At 45.6% G+C, this 16,632-nt stretch overlaps 2 protein-coding genes across 4 annotated transcripts in view; one reads left to right on the forward strand and one right to left on the reverse strand.

The window, feature by feature from the left end:
- Positions 1-7,918, reverse strand: part of SAP30BP (SAP30 binding protein) — a 29,593-nt gene extending 21,675 nt beyond the window's left edge. Inside the window, exons 1-3 of one of the 2 annotated variants that reach the window (XM_065647821.1) lie at positions 7,771-7,918; positions 7,512-7,621; positions 4,269-4,316 (exon numbers count right to left, since the gene is read on the reverse strand). In XM_065647821.1, the coding sequence (XP_065503893.1) occupies positions 4,269-4,316; positions 7,512-7,621; positions 7,771-7,885 (273 nt within the window). In that variant the 5' untranslated portion in view covers positions 7,886-7,918. The remainder of the gene's footprint in view (positions 1-4,268; positions 4,317-7,511; positions 7,622-7,770) is intronic. The other variant, XM_065647820.1, reaches the window with a different exon arrangement.
- A 202-nt stretch (positions 7,919-8,120) lies between these two features.
- Positions 8,121-16,632, forward strand: part of RECQL5 (RecQ like helicase 5) — a 36,512-nt gene continuing 28,000 nt past the window's right edge. Inside the window, exons 1-8 of one of the 2 annotated variants that reach the window (XM_065647992.1) lie at positions 8,121-8,193; positions 8,583-8,713; positions 9,932-10,053; positions 10,415-10,933; positions 11,626-11,731; positions 12,196-12,307; positions 14,543-14,705; positions 15,035-15,117. In XM_065647992.1, coding sequence (XP_065504064.1) covers positions 8,593-8,713; positions 9,932-10,053; positions 10,415-10,933; positions 11,626-11,731; positions 12,196-12,307; positions 14,543-14,705; positions 15,035-15,117 — 1,226 coding nt within the window. In that variant the 5' untranslated portion in view covers positions 8,121-8,193; positions 8,583-8,592. The remainder of the gene's footprint in view (positions 8,194-8,582; positions 8,714-9,931; positions 10,054-10,414; positions 10,934-11,625; positions 11,732-12,195; positions 12,308-14,542; positions 14,706-15,034; positions 15,118-16,632) is intronic. The other variant, XM_065647991.1, reaches the window with a different exon arrangement.

The raw sequence follows: 16,632 nt of genomic DNA on the forward strand, positions 1-16,632 counted from the left end.
AAGAACAATACACGGCCACTTCAGCCACTGCGGAGTGCACTGTTTTGGGGTTTTAATCCACTTTTAAAACATGTTCTTCAGCTATATGACCTTTAACATATTCTAAGTAAAATTTTTAAGACTACCTCTCAACTGAAAACATCAGGGGCTGGTATTTCCTCAAGCCTTCATAATTTGCCACTGCCAAAGTAAAAGGTTCAAATTACTTTCTAAAGCTTACTAATGCCAGCTCCTTTTACACAGTTCACCATGGAATACCCAAATGGAACAGCAGTGCTTTAATGATACGACTTGTCCCAAACACATTTTTTCCCCTTCTTTGCAGCAGAACAGTTATACTTGAAGTGAAAGTTACTGAGTAGGTTCAGGCATCTTTTGAGAATCTGGTTGGATGAATGTATCTTGAATTCAGAAAAATGAATATGCCTTATCAAAATCAGACCTAATTATGGGGATTACATTGCTGCACACACACCCATTTACTGGTTCTTGGCACTTATTGCTTTAACTTTAAATAAAGATAATTTTGGTATTTAAATAAACAGGTTAATGGGCAGGCAAGATAAAAAGACATTTCAATGAACAACCTCTTAGTACACATCTATGCACCATAACATGGGAAAATTACTTTGCAGGTATGCTGGATCAATAAAAACTAAACATAATAAAGAGCCGACAATCATCAAGAGGTGGTACTTGGACATGCTTAGAAACATAGTATTCCTCTGAAAATTTGGCACCCTTCTGCTCAATTCCAGTGTAGCTGCCTCTCCATACAATGCCATAAGGATACAGAGGGGACCCTTAAAACAAAACCAGAGAAGGAAAACATTAAAGTAGCCACCTGCTTTGAAAAACGGGTACCATGTGTCAGGCACTCACTTGCCAAAGGGAGCGGCAATATTTATCAGCTTTCCTGCACCGGCTAGTCCTGATATCGCAATCAAGGCTCAGGAGTTAATGATTTCCCCCTGTGAACACCACAGCGCGCCACGCTGCAGGGCCGGGCTCTGGCCTTGGTCAGCACTTGCAACCTGTTATTCACCCAGCCCTGCAACATGAAGTACAGAACTCCGCAGGTGAGACTTGGAGCACAAGGTCAGTATTTCATTTCAGGTTCACTTTCTCTCTTCCTGCAGGGCCGGTGGGTTTAGTGAGCTTGAAGGCTTGTGTCTTGTTACGGCATCAAGGCTGTCACCACAGGCAGCTGCTGGCAAGAGCCCAAGCGACTCGCACTCACAGCACAGCCCGTTAACCCTCATCAGCCCAAACCAATGCCAGCAAAACACCAAATCTCACACCCGTTTCCACAACGTCCTTTGTTTTGTACCCACAGCTCCATTATCTGAGGAAAAGACACAAAGAACCTGTCCAGGCTGTAGGATTCCATCTTTAACACCATGCCTTCGCCAACAGCTTCTGTTGACCATTTATTCCCTTTTAAGCAGAAGGTTTTGTTTCGGAAGTGCTTTTAAGACAGGTGCTTGTTTACAGTTGGTGACTGCTAACCTAAAACCAGGGAGCCCAAAATGAGTTTGGTCACTAACAAAGACATCCTGCTCCAGAGCCTGAGCACATCATCCCAGAGTGAAACTTGGAAAAACAATTTAGTTTTACCTAGATTTGAATCTCCCATTTTCCATGAGTCCCTGAAGCATTTCAAAAATGCAGTTACAGGATGCTAGGTATCTGACTTTGCTATTTAAAGAGGAGGATTCTGTTTTCTGCTGCAAGCACACAGTGTTTGAGACTGGTTCACAGGTGCTCAGTAACAGAGAATCCTACAGGCCAGAATTCTGTTCTGGGAGAACAGTGTCAGGTGAGTGATCAAGATCAACAAGGGCATGTTCCCTGGAATCAACACAAAAACCTGAGATACACATAAACACCATAGGGTGGAGTAGAAGAACATGTCCCCATTGGGGCTATTTGAGGCAGGCTCTGAATTCCGCTCTCACCACCATGGCTCTACCAGATGGTTTTTACATCATTCTCCACTTTCAGGCTCTTCAGACTAAACCCACAACTGACACCAGCTGAACCTTCTGCAGGTTTTGTCTGGTTCTCTTAAAGTGCGGAATGAGGGGGAAAAACAAAACCAAACCACAATAAAATATCCCACACAGGATGTACCAGCAACAAGGGAACTCCTTGTCCACACAACCTGGCTCGAGTGTCCTTATCAATTATTCAAGGCATAATCTCAAAGTAGTTCATTCACCATACATACAAAGAGGTAAACACTAAAGAAATACTGACTGCATGTTGAAAAGACTATGATTAACTGATGAATTGCAATGGTTTTACCTCATTCATGCATTTTAAAGGATTTATCTTCTGTGTAAGGTCCAATTCAGACCCCAGAAAAGCCTTAGCCAAAAATAAAGAGCCCCAATATCTATTTAAACATGTTTCCAGGTCTGTGATGTCTTACAATAAAATTGATAGAGCAAGAACAACTACAGCATCCAGCTGGGATAAAACAAAAAGTTACCCAAAAGCATTAGCAAGTTATAATCAAGTACCTCACTTTTTGCCACACTTTGGATTTACAGCAACTACAACTCTTATTCGCTCCTTCTCATAGATATTGCAAGCTCAAAGCAATGAGGAAGAACGAGGAGAACACTGCCACTTGGTGGAAAAGGGGGATAGGAAACATTTGCAACTGCTCCAAGTAAAATTATTTTTACAATGATGTTCCTTCTCCCCCCATCCCCTGTGAATTTCTTAACAGCATGGCTGGTGTGAGTCCTTCCGTGCGGCCCAGAATGTCGCACAGCAGCAGGTCTGCTCTGTCCCCAGCACAGTGCTGGGCTGCTCGCAGTCTGCTGCGGAGTGAAGGTGTGTGTGTCTCTCTCCCCAAAGTGTCAGCTGGCTATTTAGCTAGATTGCAAAAAAACCCAAAAGTCCAGAGGAGGTTTTCACTTATTTATGAAGCCATCTATTAAGGATGACACAGAAATCAGAAACTGCTGAAGCTCAGATTTGCCTCCATGTTAGTCTTCTTAAATCCTCACCTTTTGTGCTATACTACAATGGCAGGATTTACTTTTTTTTTTTTTAAAAGTTTAATTTACATTTTCTGTTCTTGTAGAGCTCCTACTGCAGAGTCTACCCAAGTTACCAAATGCTTGGATACATTCAGTGTTTTTTTGCTTCCCCGTGATGCTGAAACATTGCTCTGTGGCCACGTGTAGCTTTTCTTCAGAAAGGCAAAATGCACCTAGACAGTAGCACCCAGAACTCACTGAAATCAAGAGGCTTTTTAAACGAGAGACTTCAGCTGCAGTACAGCTGCCGACATTTCCAATTATCACTATAAACCCATAAAAATATTGTGGATAGTGGAAGAAGGTGCTGCTGTCAAGTTCATTTAAGCAGAATAAACACATTCATCTTACGCTACGCTAATTCAAATACTCTAAAGAATTTCAGTTTGCAGCACAGTCCTCTGGTTTCCTTAGCAGAGCTCAGACCCTGTCTGCATCCTTGAGGAAGCTACTGGATAAAATTAAGGCACTTGTAATTGTTATTCGCTCTGTATCCCACCAGACTGCTTCTATGGCAAGGGGGATTGAACTAGCATAGAAATTTGACAACAGTTCTCTTTACAGTTTCAAATGGATTTGGTCTTCTGTCTGTCTTCCAGCTTTCAGCCTGACGTATATTCCTATGTGCTGTTAAACACCTGTTGTTCAGCAGAAACAAGATGTAAACCCAGGATAAAGACGACTTCAACTATTCATGACAGCTATCATCTGGGAATCTTTTTTAATTTTTAAAATTTTAAATATATCCTTTACAGAACAGCTTCATTCAGAAGCTCAGAAAGAGAGCTGGAGACAACTGAATTGATTTTGATAGGTCTCATGACCTCTAGGGGCACGAGATCATTTATTCATTAAGTTGTTCTAAGTGAAGGAAGTTTTCTGACTAGCACTCATCATAAAAGAATTCTGTACTAAATATTCTATCTCCTGGAGCCCTGCAAAGTAGGTGAGATGCTGTCAGAAAACCTACCTCGATCTAAAGTGCAAGATGACTACGTCCACGAATGCAGATCTTGATCATGACTCAGTCTGTAGCCTAACTGGGTAACTACCTTTGGCAGAAGCCAGAATTAAAGTAAAAAAAAACCGTTACAGCTACAAAAAAGTATCAAACTAGCTACAGAAGATCACAAACGAACACCAAGCCATGCTGTTAAGACTTATTCCTCTTGTACTGAACTTCCCCCCCCACCACCATACCACACTTCCAAATACCTTTGGGTCACCAGCCTCAGGTTTTTCAGTCTCTGAATCGTCATCTTCCTACAAGACAAGAATTTACAGGATTAAGCTTAAAGAGCAGGCTTGGCAAGTAACTGCACTTAGAGCAAAGGGCGTGCATTCAGCAGCCCAGCAGTAGTCCGAGATGCTTTCCACAGAAGGTAGCTCTGTCCCACCCACTCATGACCAAAACCAAGTCCTTATAGTCAGAGAAAGAAGTGTTTATTTGGTTTTGGGGTTGGGTTTGTTGGTTTTGGTTTGTTTTTTTTTTTTTTTTTTAGGAAAAAGCATCACTCAGTAGCAGATCTCCCTCGCAAAACTTATGCAGCTCCTGAATGCTCAGAACTGGACAATAAGCAGCAACAGAACCAGGCAAAAAGCATTTGTCATTTGATAATTCTGTCTCCTCCAGTTAGCAGGGAGGCTTTTTGCATTTGCCCCTGTTTAGCAATACTCACAGAAAAAACAACATTTACAAGACCTGTTATACTCCCAAGGCAAGGCAAGCTAGAGAATGTATATATACATATATATATATACACACACACACACAAGCTAGAGAATGTATATACACTCTGGCAAGGCAAGCTAGAGAATGACAACACAATAATAAAAGTTTTAATTGCCTGAACCAACACACATATCCCACAGAAGTGAGACATCAAACTCAGCAACACACGGAGGACACAGAGCTGGCCTTGGTGAGGCCTTGGCCGAGCACCAAGTTCCAAAGATCCGGTGACAGCAGCTGGCACCGCATTTTTCTGTTGTGCGTAGTGCTCGCACAGCCTCGTTTGTGGATGACGTGAACTCGCACAGAAGTGAATGACTGATAAATTTCACTGGTTTAGGTAAGGGACTCCATTCAGTTTTTATTTCTACGTAGAAATAAACCAAAGAACTTGGCAAATTTCTGCCCTGTGAGAGCTTAAAATACTGAACTCAGCCTTGTGTAAAATTCTACACCACGTGAGAAGAGCACTCCAGCTTTGGTCCTATCTGGTAGGTAAAGCGTACTCTCCCATTGCCCTGGGAGCTCTCTCACTGGGATCCTAGAGTTACCTGTGTTTCTAGACATAAATACCCTGCACTTAAAACACATTTGAGGAGCAAAAAATGTTTTTCATGCTCACACAACCCAGCAGAACAGATTTTCCTCCAAACTTCACCACAAACTTCAACTTTGGCCCCAAAACAAGAACCTGGTGTTTCAGCTTCGAAAGAAAAACAAAAAAGAAGCGAGACTATTACGTGCGGCTGAAAGGAAGAGTTTACAGCAAAATGCCCACCTCAGAGTATTAGCACATGAGCAAGTTCTGGCAAGGCAAGCTAGAGAATGACAACACAATAATAAAAGTTTTAATTGCCTGAATTAACACACATATCCCACAGAAGTGAGATAAACTCCTTCGCTTCAGCTACTCTCTAGCTAACCTTTCTGAAACATGCATATGCCAATAATTCAGCCTTAATTAGCAAAGTTTAATAACAGTAAGTTTGTAACTAGAAAAGAATCACAGTTGCTGTTTATCACAAATGAGACTCCACTCCCTCCACAGTCTCACCTATATTATAAAACAAAATAACAATGGGTTGGATCATTCATGTTATAGACAAGTAACGGGAACAGCTCCCCAAACCTCCTACTCTAGCAGGGGATATCACTGAAACAAAGAAAGCACCGTTATTAAGTACTGCCTTTGAAAGGCAGAGGCTTCTCAGTCACTGTTGAGGTAGAGAATACAAGTAGAGCTGTTTAGATAAAGCCCAGGACACCCTGAGACCAACTCACACCACTTTCTAAAAACAACTCATCACCAGTACAAGCTACTGGTACAACCAATAGCAAGGAAGCTCTTGATCCTGGTCAAAGAACATATAATGCAAAAAACCCAAACAAACAAGCACTGCTCTCCTGCAGTAAGACAGGAGAGAAGGCACTCTGGGCAACCTGCGCACATCTGTACTGTAACTGCAAATACAAGCGAGAGCTCCCGGCTGACACCAGAGGGACTCGACTGTCATTACTTGAACGGCAACTTGTACCTCCCAGGTCACAGATGGCAGAACCTGTACCGAAAGTTGTGCCTGCAATGAAGGTGACTCCATTTACCTGCCCGTCTGTCGATGCTAACTAAACATGGCTGATCCTGACAAGCACCTGGATCACACGCACCACTTCCTTTAAACTAAAGCGATCGCATTGAAGGGGACTCTAGGAGTTTTGGATATTAAAAGAATTACTAAAGCAGCAAAAAAGTTTCACTCCTTTGCTTCGCCAGATGCCAGGAGCAGACCCAAAACTCTGCTGCTCGCAGCAGAACACAAACAAAAACCAGATCAAGAGAGAAATTTCTTGTCTGCTACTTGGGAAAACAGATGGCGGAAACTGCGAGTGTCTCGTAAGAGACTGATCTAGCGCACACAAAGCAGATTCCAAGGAAGAAAGGTTATAGTATCATAGCTCTAGTTCTTTCCTCTACCATGTAGCCAGAAAACTAGAACAGGGATGAGAGAAGACATCCTTAATGTGGTGGTAAGCAAAAGCCTGATGAGAAAGCAAGGAGACAAGAACCTCCCACCCAAATCCCCCAAAAGTGATTGTTTGGCTCTTACAGATACATGACAGAAAAATGCATCTTTTTGTGTGTTATGGCTGTAGTCATAGGCAGGGAGCTACATGCCATGTCTCACAAGATACTAATTATCTTGATATTTAGGTGATGTCATTATACACATGCCATGCGCCTATAACAAATAAAAGTCACTCACGTCCAGACAGGACACTGTTACATCAAGACAACCTCATGTAGAGAGTGGGTTGAGTTATTAAAAGAAAAAATTAAGACATTATGGAACTTTATTATTTTTTATCCTCCAGCTGACCATACAGCAGTGTGTTCTTTTTACAAGGTTTTCATGTATGTGAATGACACGTAAAGAATAACTTTAATTTAGCATGGCTGTTGACTAGTACCAGCTTTTTTCCCATTAAAGAGTCAAAAGGCAGTATAAAAACACTTGAGCTGTGTCAGGTTGCTGATGGGTTTCTAGGCAAACGCCTTGTACTTGAAAACAAAACGAATAAAAGTATTTGGAGAGCACTAAAACCCACACCAGGAGTCAGATATTCCAGGTTCCAGCTTGAGTTGCTGGTCAGGGGCTTTCTGTGGAGAAAGAAAAGCTTCTGCAAGGTGCGAAGGGGCTCAGGGAAAGTCTCAGAGCAGAGATACCTACTGACTGCCTGCTGTTCTCATCGTCCTCCTCTTCATACCCGTCCTCGTCCCCATCCAGGCGGGTGAAATCGTCGTCTCCGTACCCAACCGAGACCAGGCCTCCTTTCTCTCCTAAGGAGAAAGGGGAAGAAGAAAACCGTGAGGAAAAGGGAGGCGGCAACGAGCGGGGCCTCGCTGTCCCAGAGGGAGCCGGGACAGGCCCCGCGGATCAACCGCCGCCCGGGCTCCGCCGCCTGCCCCGGGCCCCTCCCGGCCCTCACCCGCAGCCGCTCCCCCATCGCTTCCCGCCGTGCCGCCCTCGCTGTCCGACTCCGGGTCCGAATCCTCGGCGTAAACCGCCAAAGAGGAGAGGACGTTCCGCTTGGCCGCCGCCATCTTCCTCCCCCGCCGCGGCGGCAGACTTCCGGCGCGCGGAGATGACGCGAGCAGGGCGGTCGCCATAGCAACGCCGCTCACCTTCTTCCGCCTTAAGCGGGCTCACGTTAAACCGGGTGAGCTCCAGCGTCCGCTCACGGCTCAGGGAGAAAACCACTCAGCGAGGCAGAGCAGGGCGTCCTATGGGGAAGGGATAAAAGGCGCGCGGTCTATTTATAGTGGGGTGAACTGGCGCTTTAAGAGCCGCTTCTGACGTCATCGCTCGGCGCCGCGACAGCACCTGCCGGATCCTGAGCGGGTGCGGAGGGGTATGGGGAGGGGTATGGGGATGCGACGTGGGGTGGCGGAAGGACACAGCCCGCCTGGGCTGGGTGTGCGGCGGTAACCCCCACCCCCCTCGATGCGGGGTGCGGCGGGTTTTTGGGCTGCGGGGCTCCCCCAGCGCTGCGGAGCCTGCAGTGCCCGGGCTGTGCCCCACGGGGAGGCCTCAACGGGGTCTGGCCCAGGATAAACGATATTGGGGTTCCCTCGAGTGAGTGGGCCTGGGTAGTATTGGGGAGGGGGCTAAAAAAAAGGGAGGGGAGCCCGGCAGGGCAGCCATTGGGGGTGACCCGGATGGCAACGAGACAGGGGAGGCCTGGGCAGGAGGAACGTGGTGGGATTTTGGTTTAGCGTTGGTTCCTGTCACTGTTCACAGCTTCTCTGAGATGAGCGGCAAGGCCCCCCCGGGCCTGGAAGGCCGGGTCCGGAAAACGCTGCGGAGGGTCTTCGGGTTTGAGACCTTCAAGACTTCCCTGCAGGAAAGCGCGACCATGACTGTGGCGAGAGGTGAGGAGGCTCCGCGGCGGAACGCACTGAAACACGGCTGGTTTCCCACCTCCCCGTGGGGCTGATGCTGCAGGAGTTGGTATCGCACCTGTTCTGAGGAGACGTATCATCCGGACTAGGCAAAACTGCCCGGCCCCCAAGCCTTCCTCTGAGATAATGTCAGTGACACAGGAGCACGTGCTGCACACAAACTCACTGAGTGCGGCTTTGCCCTGTCTGTCCTCCTTTGAGCTTGTTTTGTAACACCGCTATTGCAGCAACCAGGAAATAGGAAATGTTAAAGTGCCGTATTGTTGGTATCTTCTCTGGCAGCATCTGCCACTATGTTTATGGTCAGATGAGGTCAAAACCATTTACATTTATACATTTTCAGAGTAAACCTGTCCTTGTGTTAGAGATGATACCACTAGAAGACTTGATTTCCCAGCCTCATTTATCCCCATTCCCTGAATCACGTGGCCATTATCAGAAATACGATTTTGCTGGTGTGAATGTTTCCACAACATCTCGGCGGTGGTTGGACAGGCAGGACGTACAAGCTGCCAACCATCAGCTCCCCTGGCAGGTCTCACAGTGTGAATCAGAGGTGTGGAACTCGGCACCCAGGATGTAGTTACAGTTTTTGTCCATCACCAGCAGCTGTGCAGATGCGCTGTTGACAACAGAGCGGCCCAAAGTGGTGTCCTGTCAGCAGCGTGTCCCTGCCTGTTAACAGTGACTTGAAGGGGATGCTGCTTAGTGCAGTGACAGTTACTAATTGCATGACATTACCTCTGTGGTTGAGACTTCCAACCCTTATTTCTTACAAGGAACCTTTCTGGGATAAGCTGTAAGAGGATGTGGTAAAGATCTGTCATGGGGCTGGTAATTTGTTAACTGGAGGTCTGGGAGATGAGTGAAAGCAGCTTGTCTGGAAGAGAATTAGCACGAATAACTTGTTTAAGTTCTCTTTATCTTGGTTTCTGTGTATCTTCTTGTACTTTTGTAAGGCTGTTTCTAAATGTTTACAAAGCAATTGGAGATTCCTTGAAGGAAACCATTGCAAGCATGCAAAGTATTGCTGTGCTTTTAGAACCTGAAATGAAGTGTCTTTTGTTGGTGTGCTGCACGTACACACACACACTGTTTCTCACAGATTCCAAGCCCTTGTGCCCACCTGTCAAGTCAGAGCCCTGGGAACTCTCAGTAGCCTTGAGCTTTCTTCTGTTGTCTCTGCAGGCGAGAAGGATGTCTTTGTATGCATGCCCACAGGGGCAGGGAAATCCTTGTGCTACCAGCTTCCTGCAGTTCTGGCAGTGGGCATCACCATTGTCATTTCACCTCTGATTGCCCTGATTCAGGTAACTGTCTGCTGTCAGCTTGCGGAAAAGCAGTCAGGGAAGGGGGTGGCTGTGGTGAGTTATTTTGCACAGATCCCTGTTGGTGTTCCCTAGCAGCAAAAAGCCTGTGTTAAAGTGAATGGATGCACAAAAATGCAGTTGGATGTTAGAGCTGGACAGATGCGTTCACAGCTGAAGATAAAGGCGTCTAGAGTTGAAGTTCTAAATACCCAAACTGCAGGTGTTTGTTGTCCTGAGACTCCATCCTGGAGGTGAAACTTGGGGCCTCACCTGGATCTCCCTAAGTAGTCTGTCTTGGTGATGGTGACTTTCTTTATATCCATTTTCTTTTCGTTTAATTTTAATTTTGTATTTACTCTAGGATCAAGTGGATCACTTGCTGGCTCTGAAGATCAAAGCCTGCTCTCTGAACTCCAAGCTTTCTGCTCAGGAAAAGAAGACCATCCTGGCTGACTTGGCGAGTGAGAAGCCCCAAGTCAAGCTGCTGTACATCACCCCAGAGATGGCGGCCGCCTCTTCCTTCCAGCCTACGCTGAACTCTCTGGTGTCCCGAAACCTCTTGTCCTACCTGATAATCGATGAAGCACACTGTGTCTCCCAGTGGGGACACGATTTCCGACCCGACTACCTGCGGCTGGGCACCTTGCGCACCCGCATACCCAACACACCGTGTGTTGCCTTGACTGCCACGGCCACCAAGCAGGTCCAGGAGGACATTGTGGCAGCACTGAAGCTAAAGCAGCCACTTTCCACATTTAAGACTCCTTGCTTCAGATCTAACTTGTTCTATGATGTGCAGTTCAAAGAGCTCTTGACTGATCCGTACGCCAATTTGAAGGATTTCTGTCTGAAGGCGCTCGAAGTGAAGAACAGCTCTGGGGTAGGTTTTACATCTAGAGAACAAGGCTAAACTGAACCAAATCTACCTTAATGGTCACTGCCCTTCCAGTGGTTGGTACGGCCTTGATATATCTGTGGCACAGAAAGAGGAAGCCCCTGGAAGGAAAGTGATCACAGATGTTTTTAATTCCTCTAAAATAAGTAGAATGTGAAGGCTGTATTCCTTTCAGAAGTGTCCACAGAAAGGGGTTGGTCTGAAAGAAAATGAATTAGGAATATGCGACTAGCATTTCTGTTTTGGTTTGTCATGTCCCAGGCGATCATTGTATGTTTGATGCTGTTCTGTTTTTCTAGTGTGGTGAGGATGAACAAAAGTGGTGTACTGAATTTCCTGCTCTAACAATAATTCTCAAAATAACTCTCAGCAACTCAGTTATAGCCTCTGCACCTGAGTTTATCGGTGCGGTGGAGGGAGACCGCTTCTTGTCTTGTGTCCCTGGGAGAGGATTGGGGGACCATATTTGGTCAATGTTGGGCCTTGTAGGTTTTGTAAGGAAACTCTCTCTACATCTGATTTACTTTTGTGCTGCAACAGTATCTTTCAGTTGCTGGGGAATCAGCTTGGAGAAGACATGAGCTTTAGACATCCTTCCTCTGTCTGCCATACTGATGACGGCAGCTTTGTTAATTGGCTTCAGACGCTGACATGGATCTTCTCCCCTGTCTGCCCAGGTGTACTCGGGTTGTGGCATCGTGTACTGCAGGATGAGGGACGTGTGTGACCAGCTGGCTATTGAACTGAGCTACCGCGGAGTGAAAGCCAAGGCGTATCACGCAGGTACTGGCAGCTGCATCTGCACCTCTCAGGGGCTGGTAGAGCTGGACTGTCCCACCTGCAAGGCCTGTGTTGGGGCTGCCTAGAAAACAGTTTTGTAGGTGCGGGCTGCAGCGTGTCTGATGCTCACGCATCAGCTCTGGGAAGTAAGGGCAGGGCATTCAACAGAACGGCATTCCCTTCGCTCCAGAAGTGTTGGTTTTGTTGGAGCTTGCATGGCCTAAATATAACAACTGCTTTTATGCCAGGAGGGATCTGAATTTTTCTCTTCGGAACAGAAACAGCTGCTGCTGACTTCTGCTTGATCACAGGCCAGATTAAACATGGGCAGAGAGGAGTGCGCACATCAGTCTGGTTTAGCGAGGGGGTTGGCTCACAATGGGGCAATGTAGGAGGAAAAAAATCCTCTTCTTTCTTTTTTCTTCTTTTTTTTTTTTGTTGTGTTTCCCTCCTTTTTCCCTTCCCAGGACTCAAGGCAGCTGACAGGACTTCAGTCCAGAATGAATGGATGGAGGAGAAGATTCCAGTTATTGTTGCAACCATCAGTTTTGGAATGGGAGTAGACAAAGCAAACGTCAGGTGTGTGAGGCTGTGTTGTGCACCACCAGAGCCTGAAACCTGAGCAGTGGGAAGGGAAAGCCTCAGTCTTTCTGTTACCTGATGTATCTGACTAAAATGCCTGATGGAATACTTGCTGAAACAAAAACAGCTGGAGGTGTTTTTTTATCTTAGAAGCAGCGAAAACAAACCTGGAAGAGTTTTGTGAAGAAATTAAAGACAAGGCACCAGAGCCCTTCTTTGCCAGTCATCTTCAAAAGCAAGAAAATTGGAGGAATGCTTGTTTTTTGCCACACCCTCCAGGGTTTCAAAAAGAGCCATCTTGATGCAATTGCAGCTGTCCCTTTCACTTCTCTTCGTGCAATAGTTGCTGTTAAAAAGCAGCGTGAAGAAAATCTGCACCTAAAATAATTCATACACCCTCTACTAAAATAGTCTGAGCCAGCTTTTTTAGAGATCTCCTTATGCAGTGAGGGAAAAAATAACAGTGTGCAAATGGCAATAACCGTATAAAAAGTACAGCTCTAGTCCAAGACAGAAACTTTACACATGTTTTCAATTGCTGTTCCTCTGGGACTTCTGTCACCATAATTGCTCTGTGTTGTTAGAGTTCCTGCACCACAATATAGCTGTGCTGAGTTAGTATTGTGAGCTGTGGTCACTTAGTAGAGGGATAACTCGGGTGCAGCTCACGCAACACCCCACACAGACTTAATCTTTATTCTAAAAATCCACAGAAATCAATTGCTCTGACTCCATGGGAGAGGGGCAGGACATCATTGAGACAATCACAGCAGCTCACAACTGTGCTGTCCTTCTGTCCGTGTCACTGTGCTCACAGGTGACAGGAGCCCATAGCAATGACAGACTGCTTTACAGTGTGATGTGTGTTACCCAGCAGAGAAGTGAGAAGTCTCCCAGGAGAGCAGCAAGAATTAATGACCTGCTGAAACCGCTCTGCCCTGTTCAGTACAGTGGTCGTTAAAAAAGGCAAAAGTAACTGCAATGCGGAGGGCTGAGAGTGAAATATCGCTGAAATATGTTTGTAATGTGATTAGTTTCCAAAGAATGGACTTAAAATGGCTCTACAGGATGATTTTTAATAGTTTAAAGGACATTATACCTGAGCCTAGGCAACAAGGCGCTGCTGCTTAGCCTTTGTGCTGTGTTGACAGAGTTCTGAGTATTCATGAGTATCAGGTATCAGGTAAGATCAGGTCTGACGGGTCCTGGAGGTGACTCCTCTGGACAAAAGGCCAGGTTGGATGGGGCTTTGAGCAGCCTGGCCTAGTGGCAGGTGTCCCTGCCCGTGGCAGGGGGTTGGAACTAAATGATCTCTAAGATCACATCGAACCCAAACCATTCTGTGATTCCATGAAAAGGGAAACAGGTGTTGTCTCTTCTTCTGATGGAATCTGCTCTTCTCCCTTCACTGCTAATTCAGTTTTGCTTGAGATTATTTATCAATTCCTTCAGTAAACTTCCTGGTGAGGAATAAACATTTAGGGCTCTGATGCTTCCTGCCTGGCCTGTTCCTAGAGTGTTTAAGAAACATGTTTGTTCGCTTTTGTCATTTAATCTTGTTACACCCATATGCATCATACCTGCTTCTGGGACGTGCTGGCTTTGAGGGAGACTGGTATTTAAAACATTGGCAGAGTTACTGTACTGTAGAATCTTCTCAACACAGGTATAAGCTGGATTGTTGAACGTTCAGGTACAAGCACGTTTAAAGCAGTCCTGCAGCGGTGTGTTCCTTCAGAGATTATGTACAGTTTAGTGATGATTCATAGTCATATTTGCTGGCTGGCAATGGTGCCTTTTTTAAATCAAGTATTTAAAATTGTGTTCCATAATGTTCAAATTGTGTTCCACAAAATAAATAGGATTTTTTTATTAATGCTGTGTTTTCTATTAAAATCTCCCAAGCTCCTTAAATCTATGTCCTTATTCTCACTCTTCATAGCTGTATGCACATTTGGGTTATTCATGTGCTTGTTCTTTTCCGTCCATTTGGGGTGATATCCAGCTCACATGTTGTTCAGGTGCATTTGTTTTCTTGTAGCTCTGCTGCTTTCCTTGTGTCAAGAGGACTTAAATTTCTGTGTGCAAAATCCCATGCTCTGCTAAATCCTCTTTTATGCATTTGCTGCCTTGTGTTTTTACTGTTATTGATGTCCATGAGCAACACAATAATTTATGCAATGGTCTGAGAAACCTGCAGCCTTATGTTTCCTGTTGTTTTATCACATACAGATTTGTTGCCCATTGGAATATTGCGAAGTCAATGGCTGGGTATTACCAAGAGTCTGGCAGAGCTGGGAGAGATGGGAAACCATCCTGCTGCCGCCTCTATTACTCAAGGAACGACCGGGATCAAGTCAGCTTCCTGATTAAGAAGGAGCTCTCTAACATCCAGGTGAGATCTGCAGAATCCTATCCACCTGCCTGGATTTGCTGCCTTTGCTCTGCTCTGCTCTGCCTGCAGTCACCTCTGAATACACAAAGATGAAATGGGTTTTTCTGGGTCTGTAGCCCTGTTTCAGGGGACAGCAGAAAGGAGTGAAGTAGGAAGAGAAAGGGCTGCCAGCCCCAGGTCTATTAGAGGCAGGGATGAGCAGAGACAGGGTGGTGTCTGTACCTGTTTGCCATATTGATCAGAAGGGTTGGACTTGGTCATTGCTAGAGTTACTTTATCTGTTTATATTTAAACTGAAGACTATAGTTATTGTCCCCATCTACTTGCAGGAAAAAAAAGGCACCTTAAAAGAATCTGACAAAGCTGTGATGACAGCATTTGATGCCATTGTGAACTTCTGCGAGGAGCTGGGGTGAGTGCGCTGCTTTCAAACAGTTTAATGTTGGGGAAGCCATGCCCTATCCCTTCTGTGGCACTGTTATGGCTGGGATCTTGCTTGTCCAGGAAAAAGAAAATACTCAAGGAATCATCTGATATTTTGCTGTCTGGACTAAGGAAGGTGTCCCTGACACATCTCTCACTCCCACCTCTGAGTTAACAGAGATGTTGGTCTTGGAGCCTGATCAAGTGACATGGCCACGTTAAACTATAATTCCTCTGACTGTGAATTTTACTATGTTCTATCTTTGGTGATGGATTGACTTAGTTATATTTGCTTTTGTTTTGACTCTTTCCTCCTTCACTACATCATCTGTCTTCTAAGGAGACAGGCAGCCTAATCAGCATGGAAGCATTTAGATTCAATGTGTCCACTCTGCAAAGTACTAGGTATCTGTGATCTTCACTGACCTTACAAAGAGCTGATGGTGCTTAGGATGTTTCAGAAACAGGCTCAAATTATGGACATACCCAATTTAAATGCAGACTACCAACCGCAACATACATTGTTCAGGTTTAGTTCATGACTTGTAAGCTGCAATTGTACTAATTGCTGTTCTATGCTGGATAACACATCAAAGTTGTAATTTTGCCAGTAAGAGAGCAACATGTGTTCACTTACTGACAATGCTCAACATGTGTTCCGCTTTCAATCTGCATTTTGTTTCGTTTTCCACACCTGTGTCTAGGGCAACTTTTTCAGTGTGAATGTAACACGTGCTTCTTTCGTGGTGCCTTGGTGAGCTTGTTCTCTCCTTCTGGTCATGTTTGGTAAACAAATCCTGTTTTTATGGGGTTGCTCTGGGGGAATTTTGCTTGTACTGAAGCATGGCACAACACTGAGCAGCGCTGAGGCACTTGAAGGAGCGCTTCTTTGCCCAAAGTCAAGGTGATTCTGGGAAGGAGCAACTAGGAGGATTCTTGCTCCAAGAGTTTGATCCCCTTTACTTGGCTAAGCAGCGCTGCTCCTTCTGGTATGTGTGACCAGCTCACAACAAGAGTGGCCAGATGGCTGTTTGTGTCTGGGGTTTGTATGATCTGCAAGGCAGCTGTATCTATCTGGTTAGATGCTACACTTGGGAAACCTTGTCTTGGTATCTATTTCTCCTTGGTTCCTAGGCTGCTTATCAGCAGAATTAGTTGTGACAGTCGTTTCTTGGAATGGACACTAGTGCCATAAGATCGGGACTGGGATCACTGAACTAACCTTGCACAAGCCAGGAGCAGTCACAGGACATCCCAGGGCAACGTCCCAGGGAGGACATGACTTGGGCTCCATGGAACCGTCTTGCAGCGTCTCCCACTCGGTGCACGCTGTGAAGAGCCTGACTGCGATCTGAAGTGAGGACCTTCTGTAGAGCTGCACTGCAGCACTGAGGCAGTAACTGAGCCAGGACAGACAAAACATTCTCCTTTGCTTGGATTAATAGTAACGGAAGTAGGATTTCACTGGGTACATAAAAGATTTCTGTAAGGGAGCATCACTGAC

The sequence above is a fragment of the Caloenas nicobarica genome, chromosome 18 (genome assembly GCF_036013445.1).
Source record: "Caloenas nicobarica isolate bCalNic1 chromosome 18, bCalNic1.hap1, whole genome shotgun sequence".
In the NCBI taxonomy this organism is placed as follows: Eukaryota; Metazoa; Chordata; class Aves; order Columbiformes; family Columbidae; genus Caloenas; species Caloenas nicobarica.